The sequence below is a fragment of the Salvelinus fontinalis genome, chromosome 18 (genome assembly GCF_029448725.1).
Source record: "Salvelinus fontinalis isolate EN_2023a chromosome 18, ASM2944872v1, whole genome shotgun sequence".
Classification (NCBI taxonomy): Eukaryota; Metazoa; Chordata; class Actinopteri; order Salmoniformes; family Salmonidae; genus Salvelinus; species Salvelinus fontinalis.
The window spans coordinates 6,237,315-6,250,068 of NC_074682.1; the positions used below are offsets into that span (position 1 = coordinate 6,237,315).

A 12,754-nucleotide genomic window follows, 5' to 3' on the forward strand; every position below is an offset into this window, starting at 1 on the left:
CTAGAATCCCTAACATGGTGCGTTACATTCCTTTGTCAGGCAGAGTTCACACCGAGGACTGCGAGGGAGGGGCAGCCTGGTGGCAGGAACAAATACACACATTAACGCTCACCGACTGGCTGAAAGGTTTGGCATTACCAGCTTGTCTTTCTTTGCAGTCCTGCTGGGCATATGATAAGATCCATTCGCCGTATCAGGAACCACTTTAACGTGATATGCTAGACATTTCTCCAGGCGATGTGAGATCTGATCATCTGAGCAGCGGGACTGCAAAAACGTAAAACCTAGAAAACGCAGCCACTGATTGACTGACTTCCCTGAACAACTGTCTGATTGGCCCGACTGGCCGGGCAACCGACTGACTGACTGCAGACAGGACTACAGGAACTGACTCATGGAATAGCCAAGACAACTGGAAGGACGGACTGTGTCCCAAATGGCACCTTATTCCCTACATAGCACACTCCTTGACCATATAACTCTGGTCAAAAAGTAGTGCACTATCTATAGTGCCATTTCAGGCACATATCTAGTCTATTAATACCCCCCAACTCTCCCATTATGCAGTACTGCACTGCCGCGCTCTCTCAACGATGCTTTTCTCTCAACGACCTCAACGCACTCTCAAAGTATGTTTCACTGCACCGCCCAGGAAGGTACAGTACTTAGGCCTATAGAGTATACTCTGAGGCTCTGAGAGCACTGAGCAGTGTAGTCCTATGACAACGTTTTAGCTCACGCCTGCCAGCACTATAAGTCTAATTTAACCTACTGCAGTGTCCCACAATTTACTGCAACTGCACTGTCCAGGAGACGCAATGTGAGACGCAGCAGCTCATCAATATTTGGCTATAATACAGAGACAGAAGTTCAGAGCCTTCAACCGCTGACCCTAACTTAACATTAACCCTTACCGCTACCCTTACCACTAACCCTAAACGCAAATTAAAGTGCAAATAGCTCATATATTTTCTGCTCACTTTCTGATGATCAGTGGTATAAAGTACTTAAGTAAAACTACTTTAAAGTATTACTTAAGTCGTTTTTTGGGGTAACTTTTACTTTACTAAAGAAAATAAGGTACTTTTTACACAATTTCCCCTGACACACAAAAGGTACTCATTCCATTTTGAATGGCTAGCAGGAAAGGAAAATTGTCAAATTCACACACTTATCAAGAGAACAACCCTGGTCATCCCTATTGCCTCTGATCTGGCAGACTCACTAAACACAAATTCTTCAATTGTAAATCATGTCAGTGTTGGAGTGTGCCCCTTGCTATCCGTAAAGAAAAAACAACAATGCCGTCTGGTTTGCTTAATATAAGGAATTTGAAATGATTTATACTTTTAGACTTTTACTCTAGTAGTAATTTACCGGGTGACTTCCACTTTTACTTGAGTCATTTTCTATTAAAAAGGTATCTTTACTTTTACTCAAGTAGGACAATTGGGTACTTTTTCCACCATTGCTGATGATATTGCCATTGTCACCTTTGTCCTTTCTAGCATGGCCATCTAGTGACAAAAGGATCAATTCATCGCTTTCCAACTGAAAGCAAAATGATGCATCAGCAGCTGCTACTGTACAAAACAACGTAACAGTGAGACACACACTCAGCATGTCCAGAGGAATAACTATTCTCTCACAGGACAGGAGCGGCTGTGTTATAATTACATTATAATGAAGTCTTCTTGTCAAAAGGAGACTACAGCAGGATGACTCAACCAAAACAGAGCTGAAGAGACTAGGCTACCTAATCTCGCAGCTATGACTCATCAGTGTACACACACACACACACAACGGGAAAAGATGACATCATTCCAGACTCATCACCGGCAGGGCAGCAGATGCCTATAGAATTGAATGCTCATTACTCCACTGACTGGGGAGGTGGGGCCGCTTTCTGCCCGGCAACCACGTGACTTTCTATCCGTCACACTGCCTGCTGGCCTGGCTTAGAGTGCGCTTCGAGAACATGCAGGGATGTGAAGGGAGCAAGGGGCTATTGGGCACAAGGTGATGTAACTAGAAACCTCCGTACAGTTTCAGCCACTTTCTGATTACATTCAGATGTAAGCATAATGATTTAGCCAAGTTCAAGCAACATCTTGTGGGGCAAATCGAATACCCAACCCGTATGCCTAGCCTACATTGTTACCATCATGCATAAAATGTTTTTCATTCAGTAGCCTAATCATGAATGCCAAAGTTTTGATTTGGGATAGGCACAAAACACACACACATATTCGGGTTTCTACAACTGACAGATGATGCATTAACGTTGTTGTTTATGTGCTGTTGGTAGCGTCGGCAATCCTTCCGGGCGTAACCACTGTCATAGCGTGACGATTCAACCTGCAGACAGTTGAGGTTCCTTGCTATCTGGGATCCTTGGAACATCCAACTCTGACGTCACCCCACTGAAGTTGAAATTTAAAATGATTAATGTTATGGTTAGGGATAGAGTTTAGGGTAGGGACAAGCGTCGTGTAGGAGTGACACCACCTGTTGGAAGACAATGCTCACTGACAGCACCGGGGCACTGCGTCCCCACCGATAAGTAGGCTTCTGCATAAACATCCATATCAATCTGCACCATAAACACTTCCTCAAAAACAATTTCAGTGGTGCCTTTTTGTTTACTTGAGAGGCAGTAGTGAATAGGCGACTGAAGTCTTTCGTCTAGACTGTTAAATGCTCGTAAATGAAAAAGCTGGCTAATCCATTTTTGTTTACAGGATGTTGTTCACCAGGAAAACCTATCTGCACAAGAACAAAGATAATCTGATGTTTGAAAGACAGTCAGACCCAAGCCACTCAGAAGAGTGCGTAGCACAGCAATCTGGTTACAGTAACCTCATTTTTACACTGACTGACACTTCGTAGGCAGCTATCGTAAAATGCTGAGAAACAAAGTATCCCCTGGCCTGATTTTGGGATTTGAAACATTGCAGATTGCTACACTGTGCAATAGTTCAAAAAAATCTAATCAATTTTTATTTGTATCATAGCATCTGCTAAACATGTGTATCGCGGGTGTAGCGAAATGCTTGTGTTTCTAGCTCCAACAAGAGTGTGCAAAGCTGTCATCAAGGCAAAGGGTGGCTACTTTGAATAATCTCAAGTATAAAATATATTTTTTGATTTGTTTAACTCTTTTTTGGTTACTACATGATTCCATGTGTGTTATTTAATAGTTGATGTCTTCACTATCATTCAAATAAAGAAAAACCCTTGAATGAGTAGGTGTGTCCAAACTTTTGACTGGTACTGTGCATGTATGCATGCCTGTATGTATGTAAACTTGCAGGAAATCACGCACAGAACGAGCAGTATGACTGGTGGCATTGTCATGCTGGAGGGTCATGTCAAAATGAGCCTGCAGGAAGTGTACCACATGAGGGAGGAGGATGTCTTTCCTGTAACGCACAGCGTTGAGATTGCCTGCAATGACAACAAGCTAAGTCTGATGCTGTGACACACTGCCCCAGACCATGACGGACCCTCCACCTCCAAATCGATCCCACTACAGAGTACAGGCCTCGGTGTAATGCTCATTTCTTAGACGATACACGCGAATCGACCATTCCCCCTGGTGAGACAAAACTGTGACTCGTCAGTGAAGAGCACTTTTTGCCAGTCCTGTCTGGTCCAGCGACGGTGGGTTTGTGCCCATAGGTGACATTGTTGCGGGTGATGTCTGGTGAGGACCTGCCTTACAACAGGCCTACAAGCCCTCAGTCCAGCCTCTCTCAGCCTATTGCGGACAGTCTGAGCACTGATGGAGGGATTGTGCATTCCTGGTGTAACTCGGGCAGTTGTTGTTGCCATCCTGTACCTGTCCCGCAGGTGTGCTGTTCGGATGTACCGATCCTGTGCAGGTGTTGTTACACGTGGTCTGCCACTGCGAGGAATATCAGCTGTCCGTCGTGTCTCCATGTAGCGCCGTCTTATGCATCTCACAGTACGGACATTGCAATTTATTGCCCTGGCCATATCTGCAGTCCTCATGCCTCCTTGCAGCATGCCTAAGGCACGTTCACGCAGATGAGCAGTGACGCTGGGCATCTTTCTTTTGGTGTTTTTCCAGAAACAGTAAAAAGGCCTCTTTAGTGTCCTAAGTTTATATAAATGTGACCTTAATTGCCTACCATCTGTAAGCTGTTAATGTCTTAACGACCGTTGTTTATGGTTCATTGAACAAGCATGGGGAACAGTGTTTAAACCCTTTACAATTTTTACGAATTATCTTTGAAAGACAGTCCTGAAAAGGGGCCGTTTCTTTTTTTTCTGAGTTTATTTATGTATGTATGCATGTATACACACACTACCGTTCAAAAGTTTGGGGTCACTTAGATATATCCTTGTTTTTGAAAGAAAAGCAATTTTTTTGTCCATTAAAATAACATCAAATAGATCAGAAATACAGTGCAGACATTGTTAATGTTGTAAATTACTATTGTAGCTAGAAACGGCAGATTTTTTATGGAATATCTGTTTAGGCATACAGAGGCCCATTATCAGCAACCATCACTCCTGTGTCCCAATGTCACGTTGTGTTAGCTAATCCAAGGTTATCATTCTAAAAGGCTAAATTGATCATTAGAAAACCCTTTTGCAATTATGTTAGCTCAGCTGAAAAGTGTTGTGCTGATTAAAGATGCAATAAAACTGGCCTTCTTTAGACTAGTTGAGTATCTGGAGCACCAGCATTTGTGGGTTCGATTACAGGCTCAAAATGGCCAGAAACAAAGACCTTTCTTCTGAAACGTGTCAGTCTATTCTTGTTCTGAGAAATGAAGGCTATTCCATGTGAGAAATTGCCAAGAAACTGAAGATCTCGTACAACGCTGTGTACCGCGTTATTTTTTTCCTTTCACTTCACCAATTTGGACTCTTTTGTGTATATCCATTACATGAAATCCAAATAAAAATCCATTTAAATTAGAGGTTGTAATGCAACAAAATAGGAAAAACGCCAAGAGGGATGAATACTTACAAAGCACTGTAAGTCATGGCAAAATGTGTAGAATTACAGGAAATTGGCTTTATAGGTGTAATATGCAGAAATCGCCCCACCATTTCGTGGTTGTTAAAATTCTAATAGTTTGCCTAATTTCAGTTTATGTGACAAAAAAGCCCCCCTTCTCATCGACAGGGCTGTAGTGGAGCAGGTTGAGCGCAGTTTGAGTGTCCACATCACCAACAAACTAACATGGTCCAAGCACACCAAGACAGTTGTGAAGAGGGCACGACAAAACCTATTCCCCCCCAGGAGACTGAAAAGAGTTGGCATGAGTCCTCAGATCCTCAAAGGGTTCTATAGCTGCACCATCGAGAGCATCCTGACTGGTTGCATCACCGCCTGGTATGGCAACTGCTCGGCCTCCGACCGCAAGGCACTACAGAGGGTAGTGCGTACGGCCCAGTACATCACCGGGGACAAGCCTCCTGCCATCCAGAACCTCTATACCAGGCGGTGTTAGAGGAAGGCTCTAAAAATAGTCAAGGACTCCAGCCACCCTAGTCATAGACTGTTCTCTCTGCTACCGCACGGCAAGCAGTACCCGAGTGCCAAGTCTAGGTCCAAGAGGTTTCTAAACAGCTTCTACCCCCAGGCCATAAAGACTACTTAACATCTAATCAAATGGCTACCCATAATCAAATGGCTACCCCCCTCTCCCTCTCTTCTATGCTGTTGCTACACTATGTCATTATCTATGCATAAGTCACTTTAATAATTATACCTACATGTATATATTACCTCGACTAACCGGTGCCCCCGCACATTGACTCTGTACAGGTACCCCCTGTATATATTGTTATTCTACTGTTGCTCTTTAATTATTTGTTACTTTTTTTTATTAATATTTTTGGTAATTTTCTTAAAACTGCATTGTTGGTTAAGGGCTTGTAAGTTAGCATTTCACTGTCAGGTTAAATACCTGTTGTATTCGGCACGTGACAAATAACATTTGATATGTTGAGAATCATTGTACCATCTAAATCCCTACGAAATATATTTTCCATAACCCAAAATATTGTATTTTCAGCTTTTTGAAACTGGTGTAGAAAATCGAAAGTAAAAGAGGCAAAAACAAAACTTAAGGGAAACATAGAAATAGAAACACATAGAACTGATCTACCACTTCTTAAAATTGCTTTCAACGTAAATGACAGATCTATATCTCACATTTCTATGTAAATTTGGTCAGGTCTCCCAAAAAGTTACATATTGCAATTTTGTTCTCTGCCCCATGGCAAAATTAGTATAATTGCATAAAATGTGTTATAAAATTGATATATTTTCTCTCTGCCCAAATGACAAAATGTGTACAATAGCAGAAAACTTGCTTTAAAACTGTAAAATGTTCTCTACGCCTTTGGCAAAATGTGTAGAATTGCAGGAAATTTACTTTAAAACTTCAATTTCTCTCTGCTGACAAGGTGAGCCCCCAACAAAAACTTACTTACGCCCCTAAAAGGCTTGAGTGTGTAGTAATTTAACCTTTTTTTACTGATGTGATTATTTTTTTTTTTTATCTCTCCAAAACTGTACCGCAAGGGAAAGCAAACCTCCGTCAGAATATTTATACCTTCAATAGGGGCATAAGCATTTAGCGACTATGAACGGGGTAACTCTATAGTAGCTCTCGTTAAGATCCTTGTAATATGGATGGAATATCTTTCGTAGGACGGAGCAGAGTTTACTAAGCAGGCTCTAGTTCTCGTAGATATTGTTGATTTACTGGAAAGGTACCTACCAGACGGATCCGTAGGCTCCCGAGCCGACCGGGGACAGGGTCTGGTACCGCTCCGGGACCTCCCATATCGTCTTGTTGAGCTCCTGTCGGTAGAAAGTGGGTCTCTCCTTGTGAGACATTCCCTGCAGAATGCAGACAAACAAGCCCGTCGTAACTTCGGTTTCCTCGTTTGCGTGGTACTAGTGATGCTGGTGGTGCCTAAAACTCAATACTACGATAACTATTGTTGACCCAACCGACAGACGAATTTGGTCTCGCGCATTCCGGACTGTGCAAACTTTATCCCGTGCACCACATGAGAACCGCAGAGCCGGAACACAGTGAGCTATGATTGATTTCTCCTCTCTGCAGATTCCGATCTTGTTTATGGGTACGTTCAGCGGATCACTTTCGTCAAGTCGACTTTCAAAATGCATTGCATAATGTGGTTTTAAAAAATCGATTTGCGCCTACATGAATTTCACAAAAATCATGCGATCAAAGGTCATGACGTTTTGACTGCAGTCAATGCAAGTTTTTGCAGTTGCTCTTCACCATAGAGGACAATAGAGTCCTCTAGTGGCCAAAGGGATATTTTAGCATTGTCAGCCCCATTTTTTTGTTTTATTGAACCTTTATTTAACTAGGCAAGTCGGAAAGAAATCGTATTTACAATGACGGCCTACATTGAGGGCTTCCACCATGCTTCTGCCATTTTAAAGTATATATACAAAATGTATATATCTACAAATATAAAGATAAGTCCCTTATCTATCTCTAGGCTCTTCACCAACTTCATCCTGCAGCCATCCCTGCATTATGGGAGGCTCGAATTAACCAACGTTGCTGCCATTCATGTCGAACAGTGGATATATACAAATAACGGTGATATTTGAGTTTCTCTCTCGCTAATTGGCTGTACAATGTAAAACACTTGTATAAACAATTGCAACACTGCCATGTTGAAAACCCACATTAGTGTCTGACTTTCGGCTGTCACAGCTGCACCTCCCCCAATTTTACTCCTCGACATTTGTCTGTCGGTTGCTTTAGTCACTCAAACCTGACTGTGTTGAGACGGAACGTGAACTGGGTGTAATCATTAGTCCAAACAGTTGAAAAAAATACGTTTTTCTATTGAACAAACTCAGGTAGGGCCCTACCCATTTTGTTCAGGTTGCTTCCGTTTAAGAAACGTTTTGCAACAGAATCGGTTTTAATAAGCCCTGAAGTACTACCCCGTCCCTATTCACACATCTCTCGTGATTTGAGTTTGGCAGATGGGGAAATCCCACTGAAATATGTGGTAATTCCTGATATCCTTTGCCTTTTACTGTAGGCTACATGTTGAAATCAAAGACAGGTTTAGAAACTCTGTGTTGAAATGTTGAAAAAAAATTACGTTTGCAATAGTGATTGACCCGTTGGGCTTATTTAATATATCACAGTGTTATGATGGCCTTACTATCTTGATGTTTCCCCAATATTTTGAATTGCCATCTGGACAAACCTGCTGCATACATTTTTACTTGCAGTAATCATAGGCCTAGCTGTTAGTTTAATTAGGTTACAGCATACATATACATTTATATCAAAGACACTCATTACACCCTATTTGTTTAGCTTTATATGCAGTATGTTGAAAATCCTCCACACATTTCCACCAACCACCCCCATTTCCAGGTTTCTACAGGGGCTGTATGTCCCCCTAGCCTCATACAAACTATCCTGATCTCACTAGCTCGCTACACGGATAGAGCAAAACAGAATTTGAGCTCGCGAAATCAGGATGGTTCGTACGGGGCTAACGTCCTCCCCCAACACATGTTAATTAGGCTCACATGCTTCCAATTAGTGATGGAAAGTTTGCTCTTTTTACTGACTCAGATTTTTCCTACTCGGCAGCAAAAACCTGTTCAACCTCCATACTTCCATTCATTTTTTAAACCAGTACCAGGTTACCTTCATACGAGTCCTCCTGGGCTTTGTGAGCGTTTCTTCCTTCCATAGAGTGGCCATATTAGTTAGTGGGTCAAACCGTCCACCACATTTGTGGAAGGCTGATTAAGTGGATTGAGACGCAGCCCATGCAACAACACAGATTCTCTAGCTTAAACTGACAGATTTTTATGGGTGCAACGATAGAGCACTGAGATCCTAGTGTTCTTACAGACACTCCACTGTGAAGCTCCATAACCCTCCAATATTTTTCAATATACTGCATCTCTCCTTGATACACAATTGGCTGGGACAAAGATCACCTGACCAACTTTGATTTTGGTGTGAATTGTCCCTTTAATGTGGAGGAGACAGTAGATTAAAAATACAAACATTTAAACATTTAAGAAAAATACATTACTAACCCAGTTTGTCCACAGAGTTTCTAAACCATCTTTGGTTTGGCTTTGTCACTCCCAATATCTGAGTTCCATTGCTCTGTCCTGATGAACCCGGATATGTCATTTGTTTTCCATCCATTAGTTGTCGCTCGATTGGTCATGCTGCTGACTAACACAGGAAAGGAGGACACCGTTTGACAACAACATGGACCTTTGAAAATAACTGAGACTTCAACACAGTCTTGGACAACAGCAAACTGCAAACATGACAAATGGTAAGTTTAATGTGACGTTTTATAGGTCATCTTACAGGAGATGCACTGTTTTCAAAGTAAAGAAGCAGACGTTAGCGATGTACTGTAGCTTCAGTTAGCTAGCTATCCCTTTGTGATTCGATTCATTACCATTGTGCCAGCTACTTTGCTAGCTAGCTACCATATGGTTCTGTAGACGTGGCTACAGACCGTACTGTAGCTAGTCAACATCAATTTCGTAACATTTTGATTTATGAACTGAAAAGTGCATCGTCAGTTTGCATTCTAATACGTCCATCTGGTATCTAGCTATCTATGTTGTGACATGTTTCACGTAGCTATTACTGTCGTTTATGCAACCCTGCTTTTGTAATTGATGTTGACATAGCTAGGTATCTAGCAAGCTAATCACACAGGTATCAAGTGTAGCCGAGCTGTCAATCTGGTTTCACTGGCAATGGTATTTTACCATTGCTGTACACATCAAGAAGTGATTGTGTGCTAGCTACAACAAGATACAATCTGTCAATCTATTGTTGTCAATAAAATATTCAACTATCCAAGGCAATGATAGTTCATCTTTGATAATTGAACCACCATCCATATCTCCAGATGTCATCTTCAGACCAAATGATGTGTTTTTTCTCCTCAGTGTACTCGTTGGATGGGATTGTGGTATTTGGGATTCTGTTCATCTGTACATGTGCATACCTCAAGAAGGTGCCTCGCCTCAACAGCTGGCTACTCTCAGAAAAGAAAGGTGTGTGGGGAGTGTTCTATAAAGGTAAGCCATCAATCAATCAAGCAGCAATTTCCATCTATGTAATAGAAGAATGGGATATAAATACTGGGTTTGTTTCTAACTACAGCCAAAAAGCTATGCTACAGTTTCATCATAGTCTGAAGCAGAGAGGTCCACTTACTCCTACTTCTGATCTACTGTTTTTTTCTCCCTCATTCCCCCATTCTATTTCCCCCCTATCTGTCCATCCCTCCCCACTCTGTATCTCTCTCCCCTCTCTGTATCTCTCTCTCTCTTGCACCCCCATTCTCTCTCCCCCTTCTGTCTTCCTTGGTCTCTCCCTCCCTCTCTCTTTCGTCTTTCAGCTGCAGTGATTGGGACTAGACTCCACCATGCTGTGGCGATAACCTGTCTGACGATGGCATTGTACCTGGTCTCCTTAAAGTGACAGTGTCTGGCTGAGATGGACCGGACTAGGATGGACTGGAGTGGACCGGACATGGCCAGGCTTGGCATGGCTTGGCTGGGCTGGATTTGGCTGTGCTGGTTTGCCACCCATGGACACTGTTTGGACAATGTGTGCCCAAGACTCCCAATTTATTCACCCAGGACCTGTAAAAGATAAGGATAAGCCAATAGTGCCCCACATTAGGTAAATAAGATCCCTGTAGCTCACTGCACTCTTCTAAACCTGACATCATCCATCCCTGCATGACACAACTATCATCCAGTTTACCCTGAGTTTCCTGTACAGATCTTATAGAACAGTGTTTCTATTCTTGAGGTGCACATTTTTGTTCTAGCTCAACACTAACACATCTGATTCTACTGTTCAATTGCTCAACCAGTCACCAAGCCATTGATTAGTTGAATCAGGTGTGTTAGTGCTGGGCTGAAACAAAAATGTGATCCACCTGGAATGGATTAGTGATCACACTGATAGAGATGTCAGCATACTAAGTAGTGTCAGCATGCAGATGTACTCAGCACCCTCATGTGTTGAGTAGTGTCTTTATTTAATACTGTTGCTAGCAGAAATATAGGTTTTTTATTATTTTTATTATCACCTAATTACCATTCTCAATTGTTTATCCTGGGGAAAGGACTGGTATGAAGGAATAGTCTAAAATAATGTGGGAAATATTCATTCCTGTTTAAAGTCAGACTTCGGCTGTATATATTTAAGGGGGAAAGTCATTATAACAGATTTGAAACAGCTGTTTTCTGTAGAGCACCATAGAGAAGAGCATCACATGTATTGTTGTTGAGTCTAAATATCTCTTTGTTTATTCAAAGGTGTTTTTTAACGTTAAAATGGTTGTACGTTGTCATGATTATCGTCACTATCATTTTTCAACACCCAGGTATAACCCTGGGCCATAGTTAAAAGCTATAAGGTCACATGTTCAGGTAAGCTCTCGGTTCCTTGCCAAATTTTCACAAACCGAACTAATATAGGAGAAATGTCTTGGTGTCCAGCTTAACTTCTTATTTTCTTTCAACCTCTCTGTTCTTCTTTTTTTTGCTCTGTAATTTATGTATGATTTGCCTGTTTGGAAAAACCACTACGTATTTCTGCACCAGTGCTTTGTGACTGGCCCGCTGTATATTGTGTGACAATAGCGCTTGTCATCTCTGGGGGAAAATACATTTTAAAAAATTACTTAAAACAACTTAACAGTGCAGTATGTTACATTTTAGTGAAAGAAGCAATGAGAACCTCTGTCAATAAAAATGTGCAGTGTGTTACTCATGACACAGCTCAATAACATGTACATTCTGGCATGGTCTTCATCTACAGTAAGTAGTTTTCTTTTAACCTTTATTTAACTAAGCAAGTCAGTTAAGAACAAATTCTTATTTACAATGACGGCCTACGCCGGCCAAACCCGGACGACGCTGGGCCAATTGTGCTCTGCCCTATGGGACTCTCCAATCGCGGCCGTTTGTGATACAGCATGGAATCAAACGAGGGTGTCTGTAATGACGCCTCTAGCACTCAAGAGGCATTGCCTTAGACCGCTGCGCCACTCGGGAGCCCATTGTTGGAGAGATGGCAACCCTTAAAGCACTCGTGTATGATAATGGTGGGTTAAATTCTGGATCAGGGTAGAACAGCCTGACAATATCCCTTTTCATTGCTTTCACCGTTATGCTTTGTACATTTTAGAAATGATTATGTTAACTGGTGTTGATGATCCATTGACTGGTTTTTTTTTTTTTTAAAGGTCCAATCAAAGATCTCCTTTGTTTTTTTCTGATTGTTTTTCAGATCTATGTCCACACTCCTCAAACGAAACAAACCTAGGGCTTGATTCAATCCGTATCGCCGGAATTGCGCGTCATAGTGCGTTTTTGCCATTTAAAGGTCATTTCCGATTGAGCTGACATACACGCAGCGTTTACCGTGACTGCAGTCTCTGCCAACGCGGGAACATTGCCTTTTTATATAGGCCAGGGTTTCTCAAGAATCTCAATATCCATACTCTCTTTAAATAGATGTTAACTGCTGTCTGCGTTCTCAGGTGGATAATTCCCCATCTGCTCTCGCCCACCCCCCCCGCTATCTCTTGAGCTGAGCGGCTGTGACACCAGTTTCTCCTGCCGGAGGGAGAGCGGGAGGGAGTGACAATTAGACAGGAAATCAGATTTGACCTGCGTAGAGCTGTAAGA

At 42.1% G+C, this 12,754-nt stretch overlaps 2 protein-coding genes across 4 annotated transcripts in view; one reads left to right on the forward strand and one right to left on the reverse strand.

Moving 5' to 3' along the window:
• Positions 1 to 9,196, reverse strand: part of LOC129814857 (mitogen-activated protein kinase 14A-like) — a 45,251-nt gene extending 36,055 nt beyond the window's left edge. The window contains exons 1-2 of one of the 3 annotated variants that reach the window (XM_055867953.1): positions 9,110 to 9,196; positions 6,768 to 6,889 (exon numbers count right to left, since the gene is read on the reverse strand). In XM_055867953.1, coding sequence (XP_055723928.1) covers positions 6,768 to 6,886 — 119 coding nt within the window. In that variant the 5' untranslated portion in view covers positions 6,887 to 6,889; positions 9,110 to 9,196. Of the gene's footprint in view, positions 1 to 6,767; positions 6,890 to 8,708; positions 8,968 to 9,109 lie in introns of those variants that run through there. The other 2 variants (XM_055867952.1, XM_055867951.1) reach the window with 2 other exon arrangements.
• A 31-nt stretch (positions 9,197 to 9,227) lies between these two features.
• Positions 9,228 to 11,856, forward strand: LOC129814858 (protein kish-B-like). Its single transcript, XM_055867954.1, has 3 exons — positions 9,228 to 9,360; positions 9,992 to 10,123; positions 10,447 to 11,856. The coding sequence occupies exons 1-3, from the start codon at positions 9,351 to 9,353 to the stop codon at positions 10,527 to 10,529; spliced, it is 225 nt and encodes a 74-aa protein (XP_055723929.1). The 5' UTR covers positions 9,228 to 9,350; the 3' UTR covers positions 10,530 to 11,856.
• The last annotated feature ends 898 nt before the right edge of the window (positions 11,857 to 12,754 follow it).

Excerpts from the sequence above, each read along its gene's own strand:
- LOC129814858 (XM_055867954.1), top strand. Across the intron at positions 10,124-10,446 it reads GTGGGGAGTGTTCTATAAAG|CTGCAGTGATTGGGACTAGA; the intron begins GTAAGCCATCAA and ends TTCGTCTTTCAG.